We start from the raw sequence: 22765 nt of genomic DNA, 5'->3' as shown, positions 1-22765 counted from the left end.
CAAGTTGTCATCCCGTCGACATAGTTACACGCCACGATCAGCTCTTTCTACTTCTCGTGCAAACAACATACCAGGCATAACTGTCTCCGGGTCTTTCCCATTATAGCCCCCCCCCCCCAGCTTAGTGGTCAGATAACCTATAGCCCCCCCAAACATGGTAATTATACCATAATGGGGGGCTATAATTTCATGGGGGCTATAATGGAAAGACACCTGTCTCCTTCTCCCCCGGTATCCATATTACATTACGACAATCACCGCTACATTTATTCTCTCTCATCCTCAGCCGATTTGGTACATATCACATCTGTGCTTTAAGTCAACCCCACTGCGCTTATTGTTTATGTGTAGCGTATACCCCCCCCCCCCCCCCACCTTAGTGGTCATATAAAGAACGTAAAGAACGGTATCTTTTCCGATTGTGCCCCCCCCCCCCACCTAATTACGTTATGCACCTGCACCCCCCCCCCCCCCCGAAGGTAACAGAGCACCCTCAGTAAATCATCGTCTGGGGGTGCAAATAGTATACGCCAACTAAGCTGGGGGGTTCAAACGCAAATGATCCAAAGAACGTATAGCCCTACCACGTGATCATGAATATACCATAAACGGGGGGGGGGGGGGGCTATAATTTTGAGAGATGGTCTGTAATTATAACACAGAAGTTTTGCTTACGGGGGAAAAGGCAACATGACGACGCATGCCAGCATACGGTGGAACTTGTAAAAGACACAACCCATGCGAACTATGTGTTGATGTATGTCCCCCAAATTCACGCATCGGCTGTCGCTGTAATAACACGTCTGCTACTTCCAGGACCTGCAGATGTCCTCAGAAATTGGGAAAGAAGTTTATCTGTGATTCTTACAAAGTTAGAGTCTGGACTGAACAGCTCAAGGCACGCTCTATACATGGACAGCCAGGTTCAGATTCAAAGCCATTATAGCGTAGCCAGCTCCCCTCTAAAGTAACAAAAATATACCCCCCCCCCTTATAGCCCACCCCCCCCCCCCCCAGCTTAGTGGTCTGATAACATAGCCCCCCCCCCCCCAAATGGTAATTATACCATAATGAGGGGGCTATAATTTCATGGGGGGTATAATATGAAAGACCCGGATCTTTTTCCGTTTCTGCCCCCCAGTACGTTATGCGCCCCCCAGTTACAAAGCACGTGCCATTACATAATCAATCATTATGTTTAAATATGGCACGTGCGTCTGGGGGCTGCAAATGATATACACCTACTAAGCTGGGAGGGGGGGGGGGGCACAAACGGAAAAGATCCCAAATATAATAAAGCATTGGGAATTAATTCCTTCAACCCCCGCCTACACTCTCACTCACCTGCTACCCCCCCCCCCCTCCCCCACCCTACCCTTTCTCCCTTCCTCCGGTAGAATATAACCATATATAGTCAATATTTTAGAGATTTAAAATTATAGATAAATCAAATTTTAAGGTTTCAGCGAATTTACAAAAATTCAGCGCTTTTTTTACAAAAAGAAGTCAGGTAAGAAAACAGTATTGAGATTTTCTAGAAAAGTTTGGATTCTATTTTGTTTCAGTGTTTTTGTGACCCCCAGTTACAAATCATATGTTGTTATATAGCACGTTACTATGTAAGAAAATAGCACGTGCGCCTGGGGGTCATAAAAGATTTATGCTCACTAAGCTGGGGGGGGGGGGGGGGGGGGGGGTTGCAGAATAGATCCAAAAGTTTTTATGCCACCCCCCCCCCCCCCACTCAAAGGGAAACAAGATAACGGGGATATTGAGGGTGCTATAATGGACAATAACTCAGGTTTGCTCGGGGAAAACAAACCGATTTCAAGACGCGACCAGTTCTCAATCAAGCACATACGCACTGGCCTTCATAGATCCAGATTGCAGAGATTATGACAAGAAGAACACAGACAGGGCAGCTGGGTTGTCAACTATGCGGGTTCCCGCTCCCCCTTGTGACCGGAGAAAGATGCGAGGGGGAGGCTGCTGTGCGTGCTGTTCGTGGGACGACAGTCGACTTGGTGAGAAGTATTAGGATTATTGGATCTATTCTGTTTTGCTCCCCCCCCCCCCCCCCAGCTTAGTGAGCATAAATCTTTTATGACCCCCAGGCGCACGTGCTATTTTCTTACAACGTGCTATATAACAACCTATAATTTGTAACTGGGTGTCATAAAAAAACACTTGGGGTATTAATTGATCTCGAACGGAGTGTAATAATTGCTCTGAAAGAATTATAGGATCTTTTCCGTTTGTGCCCCCCCCCAGCTCAGTGGGTGCATATTATTTGCGCACCCCCCTCCCCCAGACGCACGTGTCATATTTCTACATAATGATTTATTATGTAATGGCACGTGCTCTGTAACTAGGGGGGGGGGGGGGCACAAACGGAAAATATCCCAATTATACTAGTCCTGCTGGACTTTACTAAGTTTCCGTCTGATCTTTATGCACCCCCAGTATAAGAGCATGTAAAATTACGTGCTAAATTTTTATGTGAAAACATGAAGGGGGGTACAAACAATATGCATCCACTAGTCTTGGGTGAACAAACTGAAAAAATCCGAATTACTCGTAAAACTTTAGCAGATGCAACGTTCAACAACCTGGGAACACATGACGAGTGTGCATACTGTGGATTCAAAGAGGGAGCTCTCGACTTCCGACCCAAAGTGAGACGAAGTCTCAAGATGCAGAAAAGGCGCTCTCTCTTAGTTACTAATCGAACCATCAAGGTAAGGACGAGAAGGGTTTTTACACTATGCCCCACAACCCACCCTCATCCCCCTACACACACACACACACACACACACGCGCGCGCGCGCGCGCGCACGCACGCACACGCACACACACATATATACACATCTTTACACACACAAACAAATATATATATATATATATATATATATATATATATACATTTACTTAAATATTTAATTATATCTGCAAATATAATAGCGCATTTATATAAAATTTAATCCACCATTCGGGGGCTATACCTTGTATTATCACTGAGATGGGGCACTATAATGTAAAAAATCAATTCAAGATCATTAGTTCAAGGACCAGGATCTAACGATGAAAAGGAAGTAAATGAAGTTGACTCTCGCTTCTGTCTGGTTACCACAGCAATTAAGTGAAACAAAATTTGTGAAACAAAAATTGTTTCAAAAGCTATCCACTCCCAAGCCGAGAACAAGCAACGTTGAGATTAAGTTATTTTGGTTTTCAGAATCTAAAGACACGTTAATCACTCAAGAAAAACAAATCACTCAACTCTGACAGACCATCAAAAGGCTTCAATAAAACCTATGTAGTGCCTTTAAGCAGCTGAAAGATACTCAAACACAGCTAAACAAATCTCTAAGATCTTTCAAAAAAATTATCTGAAGCAAAATTAATTACAAAAAATCAGTAAACCTTAAAAACAACTCATCATTTATAAAGGTGAAAAATACTTTTTCGAAATTCAGTTTATCGCCCTGAGAGCAACGGACATTCGAACAGGCTATTGTATAAGCATCATAAAATAACGTTTTAACATTGGTCCGTACATAGCAACAAGTGGTTTTTAAACGGCAGATTCTGACGCTCATTTAGCCGGTAATTTGTCTGATAACGAATCAGTTCAACGACGGTCACCAATTAGAACCTATGAATCAAAAATCCTGAAAATTACAGAGCCGAATGTTGTCTGCTTTGAAATATTTACGCTTAGCTTTACTTGAAATCATGTTATCTATAAAATTTACAGTTTTGTACGTAAATTAGACTGATTTCTGTACGTATTTAAATACGCAATTCTGATTGGTTATTATTTTAGCTCGTTAATATTATCGCTTACGTTTATTTATTTAGTAACATCTTTTAGTTCTGAACAAGATATTTGGTGAAATGGTAACAATTTTACAAGCTGGCGACGAGTCATCCGTTGGACGTACGTAATACGGTGGAGCGTGCGTGGCTGTCGAAACCGTAACGGAGCTCAGTGATAAAAGCAGTAAGGTTGTAGCCCCAAGGATTGGTCTCTCCAACTACCCAAGCCATGTCACCGGTTTTTAGGTGTTGCTCGCAGACGTCTCACACTTAGAACGTCGTCTCAGTGCCTGAATGTACCCTTTCATCCAACGTGACCAAATAGCGTTAGCGTAAGACCGCGTGCAAGCGTTTCACTTACGGGGATCAAACTCGTTAAAAACAACGATTCAGGGAACTGCAGTTGCTTGGTTAGCAAGTAAGAAACTTTTAGCCGTTAATTTGTCTAGGTCACCTTCGGGCGTTGATGGACGTGAGTTAAGTGCGTGTTCTACCAGACAAGAGGCAGTAGTTAAATCTTCATCTGCGAGGTGACGTGTTCCAAGGAGTGTGTAAAGTACGTGCTTGAAACTACGCATTAGCCTCTCCCAGATGCCAGCTTGGTGTGGAGCACTGCGCGGATTTAATCTGCACTTAATGCTGAAGACAAGTTCAGTAGCAATCTTGTTTGAATTCCATTTTTCGATATTCTAGTCTTGCGGAGCTTCTTCTGCACCAATGAATTTAGTATCGTTATCTGACCAGAAAATGGCAGGAGTACCCCGATGGGAAACAAACAGCTCTATTCCCGTTACACACGAATTAGCGTCAATGGAGGGGACGATTCTCATTTGGACCAAACTGGTAGTCAAACAAGTGAAGTGGAATTCCCACCTCTTCTCCGTAGTTCAACGAACGTAAAATGGGCCAGTGCAACGAACGCTGACGTAAAATGGGCCAAATTATTCAACCAGCCATGATGGGTTGACTAGTGGCAGCGCGGAAATTTCTGCACGCAACACAGTTAAATTTGATTGAGCACAGTGAGGATGGTAGTCTGCGGATATCATAACAATCCTGTACCTTAGCCTGCAGATGCCCCGAGATAGCCCGCTACAAAAATCTATTGAAAAGAACAAATTGTAATATCGACATTACCTTTAACCGAGTGAGAGTGACCTTGGCTATATCAATACGTTCACCTAATTTTGCAACGCAAATAAAAACACGAAGTGTAACAACCGATTGAGTGGCGTTGAACTATTAAAAAAAAACTAAAACAAGTGTACTAACCATCAAAGAAGTTTGGTTTGTTTGGGATATGAGACATTTCTGAAATATTTTGGAGAAAATTTTACGCCCAGGCTTCATTTGGACATTTTTTAGAATTACAAGTCTTGGCCATGCCTTGGAATTAGACTGACAAGTGCAAAATTGACATGATCATAGCTCTGAAACAGTAGGGATACGGATTTGGTGGTAATTCGGGAATTCTCCCCGCTACTTGGGTGAAGCGACGATGTGATGAAATTTCTGATTGCTATTTGCAGTGTTCTTTTGACCTCTTAAATTCTGAATTGTTGCTCTTTTGATAGGATGCAGAGACCTCAACCGAGTCTAACGATAAAAGTGGAGTCAAGTTGACAGATGATTTCTTGACTAAACTTGACAGCATGGAGGAGGATTTGAACCTCATGAACAAACAACTGGCAGCTTCAAACACGCGCTCTTCTAAACATGCACACCGACGCTCCAAAGTCAACGAAAGCACCCCAAAACTAAAAGTAAGTGTGTCTGTTTCTTTTCCGTGTTCAGGAAGAAGAATTTCCGAATGGCTTGAGAAATTTCTGATTTGATACTCTATAAATTGTCCGTTCAGCGGGACCTCTAAGTCAAAAGCGAAATCGTTTCAAATAGTTAAGGAATCTAATATAATTTTTTTGTTTTTTGCCGTTATTGTCATTTTAATTGGTATGTAACGCAAGAAAGCTTCGAATTCGTTTTTATTAAGTTATTGGCCATACCGACTATTTACTACTTTTTAACGAACACACCTTTTTATACATAAATAATTTTTGAGTAATGATTTTCGAAAAACGGTTGCACCGAAGAAACCGAAAAAAGTTCTGAAGTTTGAAATCAAATATATTCTTCTTTTTCAATCTTGCGAGAAAATTATAAATTTTTAGGGAAGCTCTATGTCACAAGCATCCGAGGGTGTCTTGAAAGACTTGAATGCGAAGACCACTATGTCTAAAAGAGACCAGATGATAACGGACGAACATCTTCTATTACAGAAAGAAAGAGCTAAAGACCCTGGCTACTCACAGTACACACAGTACGCCTATTAACTATAGATATATAATTAATCAGTGGTATTTTTAGAAAATATATTTCTTAACTATTTTTTTGTTATGCCAAAAGCTGAGTTGACATCTCCTAAACTGACGAGAAAAAGGTTATAAAATTTGACTACTAACCCCACAAATTATATGCTTCAAAATTCTTTAATTTGTTTTATTCATCAATATCTTCTTCCATTTTGAGCTGATTTTCTACCATAACTGACACGATCAGATTAACCACCCCAGGTTGAGGTACCATCCGGAAGTGACCTCTGATCAGACCGTGCCAGACAAAAATAATCTCTGATCAAACCATCCCAGACCAAAGTAACCTCTGATCAGACTAAACACCGTGTGCGCTCGAAGTTCGCTCGAAACTGTCTCTGATCAGATCTTTCCAGGCAGAAATGACCTCTGATCAGACCAAAATTAGACCATTGTTCAGACGATTGCGCGACCATGACCCAGACCAAACTCAGACCGTCGTCCAGACGATTGTCCGCTCAAAATCACTTCTGATCAGACTATTGTGCGCTCAAAAGTCACTCCTGATCAGAATATTGTGCGCTCGAAATCACCTCTGATCAGACTCAATTGCGCTCGATATAGTCTGATCAGTGAATGACTTTCACTATGAACGAATTTTTTAATTTTGTTATGATAAAATAATTTCTTAAAAATTGATGTTTGCATTATTAAATTCATCTAAAGATAAGACCATTCTTAAAGTATTGCTAAAAAACCCAAATGCTGAGGAAAAATTCATTTAGTATACCAGTAGTGCATATTTCGAGCTCATTGGACAGACTTAGACAACTTTCCATATAAAACGTCGTGTTCTACAGTTAATCAAAATGTTCTTTCAAGGGCATTTTCTGACCATCATTTTCCATCAACAGGACCAAAGCTGGACCAAATCAGTTATGGTAGAAAATATAACATAAATTAGTGCTTTGGTTCTGATCAAAGCCATCAGACTCGATATGTGTCTGTGATCAAAATGCTGTCTTTTGTTGCCTCTTTTGTTGCCTTAACGATGTCTCGGTAAAAGAAAACAAGAAAACAAAAGAAAAAATTTCCGCTTGAAATGGACTCTGATCAGACCCAATTGCGCTCAAAATCTTCATTGACCAGAGTAATATGCGCTTGAATCCGCCTCTGGTCATACCATCCCCAGACCGAAGTGACCTCTGATCATACCATCAGCAGGCCGAAGTGACCTCTGATCATACCATCAGCAGACCGAAGTGACCTCTGATCATACCATCAGCAGACCGAAGTGACCTCTGATCATACCATCAGCAGACCGAAGTGACCTCTGATCATACCATCCCCAGACAAAAATGACCTCTGATCATACTAAATCATACTCGAATCAAATCCCAGATCCTGTATTTTTGGTCTGGGAACACACCGTGTGCGTTGGACTTGGTCTGATCAGAGGTCACTTCCGGATGGCACCGCAACCTGGGACATACTGATATAGTATTAATTAGTGCTTCAATTGATTCCTAGGATAATTGAGTAAGAAAAAAGTCTGCCAATTAGGTAAAAGGTTAATAAAAAAACAAGCATTGCTACAAAAAAACAGCAAAACTAGATACTTGATAAACAGGACAAAAAAGAATAGACATGCATCGTGAGTTTGAGAGAAGTTCCTGGAACAATCAAACATGTCAAAAATAATCCTGGCTTTACGTTGAATCTCCAAGCCGTCCTTACACTATCCTAGCTTTTGTATCTAGCCCATGACAAGACATTGCATGTCTGTCTAGCCTTTGTCCAGAAATTGACTCCACACACAGGAAAAGTGTTTTCTATTCCTTGGTCGCCTATTGCTGCCACCGTTCACTGCTTGAGAAATTTAACCAATTTTCACTTTCCGTCTTTTGTGCTCTTTTCTTATGAAATTTCTTTAATTTGTTCTTCAGTTTGGTGAGTTTTGTTGCCCAATATTTCATAGCGCGCTGCAAAAAATTTTTTGAACAAAAGCAATTAAAAAGTTGGCAGAGATTGGTTATCCAGCTTTTTTGCAGCCTTTGTAACACTTTCTGTCTTCTTCTGAGTAAATTTTCCAGTTCTCGGTTATAATTTGGCCGCTGTTGATGTCACAAATTCATCTAATGCCATCAATTTCACAACAATCAAATTCTCAACTCTCTAAAACCTCGTGGGTAAAACCCCAAGAACCAGAAGTTGTACCAATTTTTCATAGAGTTACTGTTCATCAACATTGGCAGCTGTTATCATCATTGGCGGCAACGACCTATTCAAAGGCGATTTACCGTCAACCCAAGAACCTCACTAAGTAGCCGAGGAACTCAATAATCTAGCAAACGAGCTAGTTCCGCTTGCAAATAAAAAAGTGTACGTCATTGGAATACCGAATCGGGGAGATTCCTCTGATAACAAAAAGCGGACAGAAACTACTAACAATTTAATCCAAAAATACGCCAGTAGGGCCAGCTGGGTATACAGAAGCATCAGTCATAAAGTCTACAACAGCCAAAAATACATTAGCAACGACAACGTCCACCTGAATCAACTAGCCCTTAGTAACTTGAGCTCAATCCTAAAGCACAAAATCCTAACCCCTGTTAACTTTTCTACTGCCCTGAACGTAGCTGGTCATTTTGAAGAGTTTCAGTGTGAGAGGAGTTTCTGCAAGTGTGGCTGTTTCAATCCAACCTACTAATTCAAGGTAAAGTCTTTTATCTACTTAAGCCGTCGGTGCCAGTATTGGTTCCATAGGCTACTTATTAAATAAAATCATTTGCTAAGCTTGCCGTCGGTGCCAGCATTGGTTCCATAGGCTCCTTAATTCTTGGTTTTCATTCGCCATCACCTTCATCCTTTCCTTTCCTTTGTCGTCGGTGCCAGTATTGGTTCCATAGACAACTAGTCGTTTCATCTACTAAAGCCGTCGGTGCCAGCATTGGTTCCATAGGCTCCTTTACTTTTGGTTTTTCATTCTTCAGCACACTTCCTCTTTTCGTTGTCGTCGGTGCCAGAATTGGTTGCATAGACACTAGCAGTTTGTATACTTTCTAAATTTATAGTTGCTGTCTGCCGGCGGTGCCAGTATTGGTCCCATAGGCAGTATATTACAAAAAATACGCGTTGTCCCTCTATTTTGCTGAGTTCACTGCAAACCCCAAAAAAATTATACAGTGCTTACCCAAAATGACACCCAGGGAATCCCAATTTTGTAATTCCTGCAATGAGAAACTGAAAAAGCATAAATTCACGTGCTTCTTTTGCCACAAAGTTATGCATATGACTTCTAAATGCACGGGTTTCGATAAGACCGGCATTGACGTCCTGATCAAATTAGATAAAAATCTCCTTCACATCTGCAATGACTGCAAAGATAACAAAAACAATGCCATCGACAATAAAACCTCTAAAATTGATGATAAACTCATTGAAATCAAGGAACAAATGAAAATGTTTGCACAAAGTATCAAAAAATCAAACCAAATGATAGACACCGTAAAACTTGACCTCAGTGAACTGAAGAAGCCAAAAAGTTACGCACAGTCCCTTGCAAATGTAACAAAAGGTGTGACTAAAGCATCATTTCATAGTACAAAATCAAATGACGGACTTGGTATTCGCGTCCGTGGAGTACCAGAGCTCACGTCAAAATCGGCTGACGAACGAATTCACGCTGAGATGGCGGCTGTAGAAGAGATGCTCGATTTTCTCAACATCGAAGACAAGAAACTTAGCAAAATTCACCGCATTGGAAGATACGACTCCACAAAGACAGTCCCACGCACCCTTCTGATACATCTAGAAAACCCAATCAGCAAAGACCTAGTACTGAAATCTGCTTATCGCTTAAAGGTTTTCAACAAGCAAGTCTTCGTGAGCCCTGAGTTGTCACCAGTCGATGCTAAAAAGAAAACGAATGTCTGAAAACCCGCTGAAAACTAATTGGCGAAACTAAATTTGATCGCAAAGAAATTCGTATTCGAAATCTAACAGTTGAAGTAAAGGTAAATGGTGCATGGGTGACCAACACCGACTCCAACCCAAACACTGAAGACTCTTCCTCAGAAGATGAAGATGGGTCTTGACTAACCTCAGTCAAAATGCTAACCTTCAACGTCAGAAGCCTTCTAAGCCTAGAAAGAAGAATGGCATTCTCAAATGCAATCGCAACTTTAAAATACGGTCTCCTTTGTCTGACAGAAACTTGGCTCACACCTCATGTGCTAAATACTGCCTTGTTCTTGCCAAATTACAGCATATATCGAAACGATAGGGACCCAGATATGTTCACTTCTAAACATGGCGGTGTTCTAATAAGAATCCGAAATTCGATTGAACATGAGCAAGTAAAACTAAGCATAGTACATGACGATTATGTGGCAATCAAAATCTACACTAAACCAAAACCTATACTAATCTGCTGTGTCTACAATCCACCCACTGGAAGTCCATTCCAATGTCATCTGCACAACTGTCAGACCTACTTTATGAAATTGAATTAACACGCTCAAATCAGATATGTGAAAACTTGATACTGACGGGAGACATAAATTTTTCCAAAACTGACTGGGAATCAATGAGCTCAAGTGATGATAATGAGATTGCATTCATTGAAAAGTGGTCTGAATTAAATTTTTCAAACAGTGCTAAGAGACAATTTGATGTAGTCCTAGTCAACACCCTCGACCCAATTATAAGCGGCGACTTGGACAAATATCTTTTTTCTAAATAATCCACAATTCAAAAACCTTGCTCTGATCACATCCCAATCTGCACTTACTTGAGCACGTTCATCCAACCCCACGCATCTGCTGGAGATGTCAAATTTGCTTTCAAAGAGCAAACTGGGAACACCTAAATGAGCAAATAATGAAATCACCTTTTGATCCGTACTGCTACAGCAATGTGAACGTCCTGGTTCAAGAATGGTAGAAATGGATAAACAAGATCCTCGAAGCAAACATTCCTAAAGTCACGCGGCATCGAGCCTCACTTCCCCCGTGGGTAACACCATCAACATCCCATCTAATCAAGAAACTGGAAACTAAAAAGAAACGATGGCAGGTAATGAACCTGAGCAGGAGCCTCAAAATAAAGAAACTTGAAAAACAAATATCAATTGAAATGGAGAAAGATCAGTCAAATTTTGAATCCGAAGTTTTCTCAGGGCGACGGTTCAGTAATATACAGAAATATCTTCGGGCAATAAGAAAGAGTCCTTCCATACCACCCATTGTAAACTATGCAAACACGAGCGCTAGAACCGATCAACACAAAGCAGAACTTTTTAACTCGTTCTTCCAAAAAGTGTACAGTAACAAAGTTGAGTACAAACCAGCAGTCTTGAGGAGAAAACTTAATTCTCTGCATATAACAGAAAAACTGATAACAGATATATCAAGGAAACTACACCTCAACGAGTCAAATGGACCCGATAACTTTGGTAACATAATTTTTGAATTTTGCTCAGCAACTTTGAGCAAGTCACTCGTCCTTCTTTTTCAAACAATGTCCAATAAAAGAAATTTCCCTTCTATCTGGAAAATAAGTCGATAAACTCCCATCTATAAGGAGGGAAGCAAAGCAGAAGTGAATTGCTACAGACCCATTAGTTTACCCTGTTGTGTGTCCAAAATTTTTGAAAAAGTGATTTTTGACGAAATATATTATCATTGTCGTCGCAGATTAAACGAAAATCAATTCGGCTTTCGAATGAATAGATCGGCAACCACTCAGCTTCTACTGTTTCTCGCCACAGTATATCGCAAATTTGACACAATTTCGTCGGACGACATTAGTATCCTCTACTTAGATTTTTCAAAAGCTTTTGATAAAGTACCACATCACCTTTTCGTAAAGAAACTCGAAAGTTTTGATGTAGGAGGAAATATATTATTACTCTTGCACTCTTATTTAGAAGACAGAAAACAATTTGTTAAAATTGGAAATTGTTATTCAAGTTTGGAGAACGTAACAAGTGGAGTCCCACAAGGTTCCATACTTGGACCACTACTGTTCTTAATTTTTATAAATGACTTGCCAGATGCAAACCCCGATATTGAAGGTTTTGGAATTGCAGACGAAAATAAATTCATCGTTCATGATCAGGCAAAACTGGACAGAAGCGCAAAAAAAATTGAAGACTGGTGCCGAGAGAATGGAATGGAGTTGAATGCAAACAAATGCAAGTTGTTAAATGTTAGAGGTAATCTCACGACATCTATGTGTGGCCAGGAAGTAAAACCAACTGAATCCCAAAAAGACCTTGGTTTAATAATAACATCAAATCTCTCATGGCAAGGCAACTGCGACCACAGAGTGAAAAAAGCGACCAGTGCTTTTTTCCAAATAAAACGAAATATGTCACCAATCAGCTCAACGTCAACCAAAATGAACTGCTATACTGGTTATATTGCTCCAATTTTGACGTACTGCTCACAAGCATGGTTGACAAACCGCACCAATATGTACAAAATTGAAAAAGTGCAGATCATGGCTACTAAATGGATTCTAGGAAACTCACTTCAAAGTTACAAAGAACCTCTCATTAGCCTAATACTCCTCCCACTCTGTCACTACGTTAAACTGCATGATCTTCTGCTCTTCCTAGCTAATACACGTAATCAATTTGACATTCCGACAAATTTTAAAACCCTTGAAGACGAGAGGACAAGGCAACACTGTAGAGGTGAACTGAAAATCGAAAATAACCGACTAGTCAAATCTGATGAAAACTTCTTCCACCGACCGAAGCAACTGTACAACGTTGTAAATAGAAATATTCAAAAATTTGGAGGCAAAACTATCACAAAAGCATACTGGCACTTTTTCACAACTCATTTCAGCCTGACAAACAAATGCTCTTGGCGTATAATTTGCAGATGTGACAATTGTAACAATTGGAAAAAACTTGACAACTGAAACGGGATTGACTAAGGGGCACAAATTGAAGCCCCGGAAAACATACCCGAATTCTCTAGTACTACTACTACTACTACTACTACTACTACTACTACTACTACTACTACTACTACTACTACTACTACTACTACTACTACTGTTTCAACACTTTAATTCCAAATATGAAATAAAGGCACGGTTGGCAACAAATACAAACAAAACAAGAAGAGTTATTTGTTTGGTTATTCTGTGAAGTGCTGTACGACAAAATTGTTGAATGCATTCTTTGACCCGGTTGCTGCTTTCTCCTGCAATCTGGTGAACGATACTTTGTTTCGTACACAGTCTCCTTCGATTTGACTCATCCACGTTTTCCGTTGCCCCCCAGGAGCGCGTCTAGCATGGACGTATTGATCGGGCGGGTCCCAATCGAAGGCACTGCGGGCTAATCTTCCTGGTTCCATTCTCTGGATGTGTCCGTACCATTTTATCCGTTTGAGAATGATCATCGTGGATAGTTGGGGCATTCGTGATCTTGACATAATTTCTTCGTTCGTTGCTTTCTCCAGATATGACACACGTAGAATTCTCCGAAGACAACCACAGTGGAAACTCTCAAGTTTTCTCTCCATTAATTTCGGAAGAGTCCAAGTCTCTGAGCTGTACAGCACGGCTGATAAAACGAGTGCTTTGTACAAATTGCACTTGAGGTGCACGCTGAGCTGCTTGCTCTTCCAGAGATTTCGGCCATTGACTGTTTTGAACTTTCTTTCACACTTGTACTATTACTACTACTACTACTTCTACTACTACTACTACTACTACTACTACTACTACTACTACTACTACTACTACTACTACTACTACTACTACTACTACTACTACTACTACTACTACTACTACTACTACTACTACTACTACTACTACTACTACTACTACTACTACTACTACTACTACTACTACTACTACTACTACTACTACTACTACTACTACTACTACTACTACTACTACTACTACTACTACTACTACTACTACTACTACTACTACTACTACTACTACTACTACTACTACTACTACTACTACTACTACTACTACTACTACTACTACTACTACTACTACTACTACTACTACTACTACTACTACTACTACTACTACTACTACTACTACTACTGTAGCAGGAGCAATTTGGGTAAGGGCGGCCGCGGTTTCTGGAAAACGTCCGAGCCGCCTCAATTTTGATGTTTAAACTCAAATCAACCCCCAAGATTATTTATTATGAGCTATAGTTGACGATTACCGAAACGGCCTTAAAAACAAACCAGTAGAGCTCGTGTTATAGCCTTCCAAAAATTTAATTGTTTTTTTCTTTTCGAGCTTTTTTCTCCTTTTTTAACAGTAAAAGACCATTAAAATTGAACTTTATTGGATAGATTTTTATCTCTATTTTCTGAAACATGTATTTTTTAAATTTTCTGTTAAGTATTTGTTGAGATATTGAGCTATAGGAGTAGGGTGCCTTTTTTGGCCGAACAGGAAGGAAAATTGAACAGGCAGTTTCTCTACGAAAAACTACTTTTTTTCAAAAAATTTTTTTTGTTCCTGTCTTGTATGACTACTTTTTGTCATTTTTGTTCTTATGAATGTTTGACGTAGCTTTTTCAGATACGGTGAAAATTTCGGCCTATGAAATCGGTTTGACTAAGTCGAGTGCGTTTGGACATCCTCAGATCCGAATTGAGGTGATTTTTGATAAATGACCACAGAGTTCTGAAATTTGGCAAGCAAGTTCGAAATAGTACGACAACCCACCTCCCAAAAAACTGGAGCTTTTTATGTAGTGAAAAAGTAGAAAAAACACTTTGAAAAAAACGGCCTTCAAATATGGGTAACAGTTTTTGGATAATTTTTGGCCCAATTCTGATATTTTTTAATTGATTGCAGATTTTTGCCTCAAATTTAATTTTTTGGAAGCGCAGAGATGAAAAGTAGGAGGTGACATGCTGGCCATGTGTAAAAAAAAGTTTAAAAATATGTTTTACTGGTGTAAAAATATTAAATGAAAATTTAAAAAAAAAGGTTTTTCATAAAAAAACTGTGGCCATTTCGATCTGGATTGTGCTAGTGTTGGAAAACTAACTTTTCCATAAACTAAAAATGCTGCGTTTCAAATCTCATATTAAAAAAGACAAATTCAGGCAAAAAAAGGTGTTCAAAAACAACCCCAAATTCTAAAAAAACACAAGATATTTTTTTTTTATGTGTTGTCAGGAAATCCTTGATTTCGACCGTTTCCTTATCCAAAGAATGATTTTTTGAAAGCAAATCTAGTGATCTCTGAAAGATCAGTATGAAAATTGGTTCAGAAATCAATATATCAATAATTTTTCTACTCAATTTTTTTTGCACGAAAGTGCAAAATGGGTAACGATGAGAATTTTGAAGTCAAATGAGCAAGGGTTACAGAAAGGTCTACAAAAAAAAACAATATAATGATCCAAAAACGCCAATTCTAAATCGCTGAGGTCTTTCAATTGTTATCTGAGAGGAAGTTAAGTTATGGCATGCATCAAAACAACGCTTCTGAAGCATAAAAAACAGCTATCACCAAAATTTGAGGTCAATTGGACAAAAATGAGAAAAAAATATTTGAAAAATTTGATAGCAGAAAGAAGTTTTTCTTATTGTCTAAATGAAATAAACAAAATAATATTTTAGTGTCTCTGATTGCAGGTTGCAAAACCTATTGAAAAAACCTTTTAAAACACGTTTCTCTGATAATCAATTTTTTTTTAAAATGGGTACCTTGTTCGAGATGTTCATTTGGCCATTTCAAAAAAGTTTTTCCCTAAAGAAGATTGAACTACAATCGTACTATTCTTTGGAACTAGTTTATTTTTGAAAAGACCTCTCCATATTGGCCAAAACTAAACTCGATAAAAAATTTAAGAAAACAGAAAAAACGTAATGCGTCAGAAAGCAATTCTACGACAGCAAAAGTAAAAAACGAAAAAAGTTATAGTGGTTTCATTTTTCTGATCAACGAAATCTTTTAAGTTTTACTCAAACTCTTTCGGGGCATCGGGAAACCATTTTTCGGATAAAAACAAACCAAAATCGGCAAGAAAATTGCCAAAATCTGCACAGTTGTTAAAATAACATATACAAAATTGAACCACGCTTGAGGCTGTTTAACTTTGTTTTTGTAAAAACTCAACGCACTATTCTGTTTCTCAGGATTTTTAAAAAACAAATATGGATCAATTCCCTCCTCTAATTATTTTTGAGACAAAAAAAGTACTTTTTTCAATTTTGGTCAAAGAGTGGAATATGGGTAATGGTGAGGTTTTTGAACTCAAATGCGCCAGGGTTACAAAAATGTCTACAAAAAAGACCAATTAATGATCCAAAAACGCCAATTCTAAATCGCTGAGGTCTTTCAATTGTTATCTGAGAGGAAGTTAAGTTATGGAATGCATCAAAACAACGCTTCTGAAGCTTAAAAAACAGCTATCACCAAAATTTGAGGTCAGTTGGACAAAAATGAGAAAAAAATATTTGAAAAATATGATAGCAGAAAGAAGTTTTTCTTATTGTCTAAATGAAATAAACAAAATAATATTTTAGTGTTTCTGATTGCAGGTTGCAAAACCTATTGAAAAAACCTTTTAAAGCACGTTTCTCTGATAATCAATTTTTTTTAAAATGGGTACCTTGTTCGAGATGTTCATTTGGCCATTTCAAAAAAGTTTTTCCCTAAAGAAGATTGAACTACAATCGTACTATTCCTTGGAACTAGTTTATTTTTGAACAGACCTCTCCATATTGGCCAAAACTAAACTCAATAAAAAATTTAAAAAAACAGAAAAAACTTATTGCGTCAGAAAACAATTCTACGGCAGCAAAAGTAAAAAACGAAAAAAGTTATAGTGGTTTCATTTTTCTGGTAAACGAAATCTTTTAAGTTTTACTCAAACTCTTTCTGGGCATCGAGAAACCATTTTTCGGAAAAAAAACAAACCAAAATCGGCAAAAAATTGCCAAAATCTGCACAGTTGTTAAAACAACATATACAAAATTGAACCAGACTTGAGGCTGTTTAACTTTGTTTTTGTTTAAACTCAACGCGCTATTCTGTTTCTCAGGATTTTTAAAAAACAATTATGGATCAATTCCTTCCTCTAATTATTTTTGAGACCAAAAAAGTACTTTTTTCAATTTTGGTCAAAAAGTGGAATATGGGTAATGGTGAGGTTTTTGAACTCAAATGCGCCAGGGTTACAAAAATGTCTACAAAAAAGACCAATTAATGATCCAAAAACGCCAATTCTAAAACGTTGAGGTATTTCAATTGTTATCTGAGAGGAAGTTAAGTTATGGAATGCATCAAAACAACGCTTCTGAAGCAAAAAAACGGCTATCACCAAAATTTGAGGTCAGTTGGACAAAAATGAGAAAAAAATATTTGGAAAATTTGATAGTAGAAAGGAGTTTTTCTTATTGTCTAAATGAGATAAACAAAATAATATTTTAGTGTCTCTGTGTGCAGGTTGCAAAACCTATTGAAAAAACCTTTTAAAGCACGTTTCTCTGATAATCAATTTTTTTTTAAAAATGGGTACCTTGTTCGAGATGTTCATTTGGCCATTTCAAAAAAGTTTTTCCCTAAAGAAGATTGAACTACAAACGTACTATTCTTTGGAACTAGTTTATTTTTGAAAAGACCTCTCCATATTGGCCAAAACTAAACTCGATAAAAAATTTTAAAAAACAGGAAAAACCTGATGCGTCAGAAAACAATTCTACGACAGCAAAAGTAAAAAACGAAAAAAGTTATAGTGTTTTCATTTTTCTGATCAACGAAATCTTTCAAGTTTTACTCAAACTCTTTCGGGGCATCGAGAAACCATTTTTCGAACAAAAACAAACCAAAATCGGCAAGAAAATTGCCAAAATCTGCACAGTTGTTAAAATAACATATACAAAATTGAACCACGCTTGAGGCTGTTTAACTTTGTTTTTGTTAAAACTCAACGCACTATTCTGTTTCTCAGGATTTTTAAAAAACAATTATGGATCAATTCCTTCCTCTAATTATTTTTGAGACCAAAAAAGTACTTTTTTCAATTTTGGTCAAAAAGTGGAATATGGGTAATGGTGAGGTTTTTGAACTCAAATGCGCCAGGGTTAGAAAAATGTCTACAAAAAAGACCAATTAATGATCCAAAAACGCCAATTCTAAAACGATGAGGTCTTTCAATTGTTATCTGAGAGGAAGTTAAGTTATGGAATGCATCAAAACAACGCTTCTAAAGCAAAAAAAAACGGCTATTACCAAAATTTGAGGTCAGTTGGACGAAAATGAGAAAAAACTATTTGAAAAATTTGATAGCAGAAAGAAGTTTTTCCAATTGTCTAAATGAAATAAACAAAATAGTATTTTAGTGTCTCGGTGTGCAGCTGGCAAAATCTATTGAAAAAACCTTTTAAAGCACGTTTCTCTGGTAATCAATTTTTTTTTAAATGGGTAACTTGTTCGAGATGTTCGTTTGGCCATTTCAAAAAAGTTTTTCCCTAAAGAAGAATGAACTACAATCGTACTATTCCTTGGAACTATTTTATTTTTGAAAAGACCTCTCCATATTGGCCAAAACTAAACTCGATAAAAAATAAAAAAAACAGAAAAAACCTAATGCGTCAGAAAACAATTCTACGACAGCAAAAGTAAAAAACGAAAAAAGTTATAGTGTTTTCATTTTTCTGATCAACAAAATCTTTTAAGTTTTACTCAAACTCTTTCGGGGCATCGAGAAACCGTTTTTCGAATAAAAACAAACCAAAATCGGCAAGAAAATTGCCAAAGTCTGCACAGTTGTTAAAACAATATATACAATATAAAATTGAACCACATTTGAAGCTGTTTTACTTTGTTTTTGTTAAAACTCAACGCCCTATTCTGCTTCTCAGGATTTTTAAAAAACAATTATGGATCAAATACTTCCTCTAATTACTTTTGAGACAAAAAAGTACATTTTTCAATTTTGGTCGGAAAGTGGAATATGGGTAATGTTGAGGTTTTTGAACTCAAATGCGCCAGGGTTACAGATATGTCTGCGAAAAAGACAAATTAATGACCCACAAAATGCCAATTTTAAAACGCTGAGGTTCTCCAATTGTTATTTGAGAGGTAGTGAAGTTGTGGAACGGATCAAAACAACGTTTCTGAAGCGAAAAATACAGTTATTACCAAAATTTGTGGTCAATTGGACGCAAATGAGAAGAAAATATTTGTAAAATTTGACAGCAAAAAGCAGCCTTTCTTGTTGTCTCAATAAAATAAATCGATAACTTCACTATAAATATGGAGCATTGACGCTTACATAAGATTGAAGCATGCAACATAAGCTTTGCCTAAATCAACCTTAACGTTTACAGTTGAGCAAAGTTTTATCAGGACAAAAGCTAAAACAAGTCACAATTTATACTAGAGGAGTCTCTGGATTCTGGAAATAGGCTTAAAATGACAAAGACAAATAGCAGCTTTTATGGCGGCCAGAAAAAATGGGGGACCATCCAAATTGGAGGCCAAGCCTCCAATTCGGTCGGTCCCCCATTTTTTTGAAATTTTTTTCTTTTTTTTTTTAAGTTTTTCAAGTAGAACCCAACTTTTTTTGTCAATAACAAGCACACTGTTGCCCACACACAAATTTGAAATTATTATTAGTAAACCAAGAAATGATTTTTACACTTTGTTGCAAAACTTAAATAAAAATGGGCAAAAGAGAACAAGAAAAATAAATTTTTGATACAAAAGATGGACCTTATCGCAAAAGACCTAGGCCAACAATCCTAAAATGGATCAAAAACACACACAGTAATAACTTCACTATAAATACGGAGCCATTGACGTTTTCAAAAGATTAAAGCTTGCAACATGAGCTTTGCCTTAACCAGCCTTAACGTTTACAGTTGGGCAAAGTTTTATCAGTACAAAAGCTAAAACAAGTCACAATTTATACTGGAGGAGTCTCTGGTTTCTGAAAATAGGCATAAAATGACAAAGACAAATAGCAGCTTTTATGGCGGCCAAAGAAAATGGGGGACCATCCCAAATTGAAGGCCAAGCCTCCAATTCCGGCGGTCCCCCATTTTTCTTTGAAATTTTTTTCTTCTTTTTTCAAGTTTTTCAAGTAAAACCCAACTTTTTTTGTCAATAACAAGCACACTGTTGCCCACACACAAATTTGAAATTATTATTAGTAAACCAAGAAATGATTTTTACACTTTGTTGCAAAACTTAAATAAAAATGGGCAAAAGAGAACAAGAAAAATAAATTTTTGATACAAAAGATGGACCTTATCGCAAAAGACCTAGGCCAACAATCCTAAAATGGATCAAAAACACACACAGTAATAACTTCACTATAAATACGGAGCCATTGACGTTTTCAAAAGATTAAAGCTTGCAACATGAGCTTTGCCTTAACCAGCCTTAACGTTTACAGTTGGGCAAAGTTTTATCAGTACAAAAGCTAAAACAAGTCACAATTTATACTGGAGGAGTCTCTGGTTTCTGAAAATAGGCATAAAATGACAAAGACAAATAGCAGCTTTTATGGCGGCCAAAGAAAATGGGGGACCATCCCAAATTGAAGGCCAAGCCTCCAATTCCGGCGGTCCCCCATTTTTCTTTGAAATTTTTTTCTTCTTTTTTCAAGTTTTTCAAGTAAAACCCAACTTTTTTTTGTCAATAACAAGCACACTGTTGCCCACACACAAATTTGAAATTATTATTAGTAACCCAAGAAATGATTTTTACACTTTGCTGCAAAACTTAAATAAAAATGGGCAAAAGAGAAGAAGAAAAATAATTTTTGGATACAAAAGATGGACCTTATCGCAAGAGACCTAGGCCAACAATTCTAAAATGGATCGAAAACACACAGAGTGATAACTTCACTATAAATACGGAGCCATTGACGTTTTCAAAAGATTAAAGCTTGCAACATAAGCTTTGCCTTAACCAGCCTTAACGTTTACAGTTGGGCAAAGTTTTATCAGTACAAAAGCTAAAACAAGTCACAATTTATACTGGAGGAGTCTCTGGTTTCTGGAAATAGGCATAAAATGACAAACACAAATAGCAGTTTTTATGGCGGCCAAAGAAAATGGGGCACCATCCCAAATTGGAGGCCAAGCCTCCAATTCCGGCGGTCCCCCATTTTTTTTGAAATTTTTTTCTTCTTTTTTCAAGCTTTTCAAGTAAACCCAACTTTTTTTTGCCAAAGCAAGCACACTGTTGCCTAAACACAAATTTGAAACTATTATTACTAACCCAAGAAATGATTTTTACACTTTGCTGCAAAACTTAAATAAAAATGGGCAAAAGAGAACAAGAAAAATAAATTTTGGATACAAAAGATGGACCTTATCGCAAGAGACCTAGGCCAACAATTCTAAAATGGATCAAAAACACACACAGTGATAACTTCACTATAAATACGGAGCCATTGACGTTTTCAAAAGATTAAAGCTTGCAACATAAGTTTTGCCTTAACCAGCCTTAACGTTTACAGTTGGGCAAAGTTTTATCAGTACAAAATATAAACAAGTCACAATTTTTACTGGAGGAGTCTCTGGTTTCTGGAAATAGGCATAAAATGACAAACACAAATAGCAGTTTTTATGGCGGCCAAAAAAAATGGGGGACCATCCAAAATTGGAGGCCGAGCCTCCAATTCCGGCGGTCCCCCATTTTTTTTTTGAAATTTTTTTCTTCTTTTTTCAAGTTTTTCAAGTAAAACCCAACTTTTTTGTCAATAACAAGCACACTGTTGCCCAAACACAAATTTGAAATTATAATTAGTAACCCAAGAAATGATTTTTAAACTTTGCTGCAAAACTTAAATAAAAATGGGCAAAAGAGAACAAGAAAAATAAATTTTGGATACAAAAGATGGACCTTATCGAAAGAGACCTAGGCCAACAATTCTAAAATGGATCAAAAACACACACAGTGATAACTTCACTATAAATACGGAGCCATTGACGTTTTCATAAGATTAAAGCTTGCAACATAAGCTTTGCCTTAACCAGCCTTAACGTTTACAGTTGGGCAAAGTTTTATCAGTACAAAAGCTAAAACAAGTTACAATTTCAACTGGAGGAGTCTCTGGTTTCTGGAAATAGGCATAAAATGACAAACACAAATAGCAGTTTTTATGGCGGCCAAAGAAAATGGGGGACCATCCCAAATTGGAGGCCAAGCCTCCAATTCCGGCGGTCCCCCATTTTTTTTTTGAAATTTTTTTCTTCTTTTTTCAAGTTTTTCAAGTAAAACCCAACTTTTTTTGTCAATAACAAGCACACTGTTGCCCACACACAAATTGAAATTATTATTAGTAACCCAAGACAAAATGCAGGAAATTCAGAAGAGGTGGCCGTTTAGCTGTTGATGAACAATTCTATATATCGAAAAGAGAAGTTGAATTTACTAACACCTTACTGACATACTGATAAAACTATGGTAAAGCGGGCAACAATTTCTGCAGCATACTTAAATAAAAATGGGCAAAAGAGAACAAGAAAAATAATTTTTGGATACAAAAGATGGACCTTATCGCAAGAGACCTAGGCCAACAATTCTAAAATGGATCAAAAACACACACAGTGATAACTTCACTATAAATACGGAGCCATTGACGTTTTCAAAAGATTAAAGCTTGCAA

The 22765-nt window shown here is 37.6% G+C and overlaps 2 protein-coding genes across 2 annotated transcripts in view; both read left to right on the top strand.

Moving 5' to 3' along the window:
- The first annotated feature begins 6 nt into the window (after nt 1-6).
- LOC142353165 (uncharacterized) lies at nt 7-6205 on the top strand. Its single transcript, XM_075405377.1, has 6 exons — nt 7-74; nt 708-923; nt 1802-2024; nt 2590-2738; nt 5394-5582; nt 5988-6205. The coding sequence occupies exons 2-6, from the start codon at nt 756-758 to the stop codon at nt 6147-6149; spliced, it is 891 nt and encodes a 296-aa protein (XP_075261492.1). The 5' UTR covers nt 7-74; nt 708-755; the 3' UTR covers nt 6150-6205.
- A 2692-nt stretch (nt 6206-8897) lies between these two features.
- Nucleotides 8898-22765, top strand: part of LOC142352828 (Golgi reassembly-stacking protein 2-like) — a 152563-nt gene continuing 138695 nt past the window's right edge. Inside the window, exon 1 of the mRNA XM_075404973.1 lies at nt 8898-8909. The gene's annotated coding sequence lies outside the window, so the exon portion shown is untranslated. The remainder of the gene's footprint in view (nt 8910-22765) is intronic.

Source organism: Convolutriloba macropyga, chromosome 14 (assembly GCF_964194025.1).
Source record: "Convolutriloba macropyga chromosome 14, txConMacr16.3, whole genome shotgun sequence".
In the NCBI taxonomy this organism is placed as follows: Eukaryota; Metazoa; Xenacoelomorpha; order Acoela; family Convolutidae; genus Convolutriloba; species Convolutriloba macropyga.
This window is presented reverse-complemented; position numbering and strand designations above follow the sequence as displayed.

Excerpts from the sequence above, each read along its gene's own strand:
- LOC142353165 (XM_075405377.1), top strand. The coding sequence starts at position 756 with ATGTATGTCCCCCAAATTCACGCATCGGCTGTCGCTGTAATAACACGT. Across the intron at positions 924-1,801 it reads CTCTATACATGGACAGCCAG|GTTTGCTCGGGGAAAACAAA; the intron begins GTTCAGATTCAA and ends ACAATAACTCAG. Across the intron at positions 2,739-5,393 it reads TTACTAATCGAACCATCAAG|GATGCAGAGACCTCAACCGA; the intron begins GTAAGGACGAGA and ends CTCTTTTGATAG.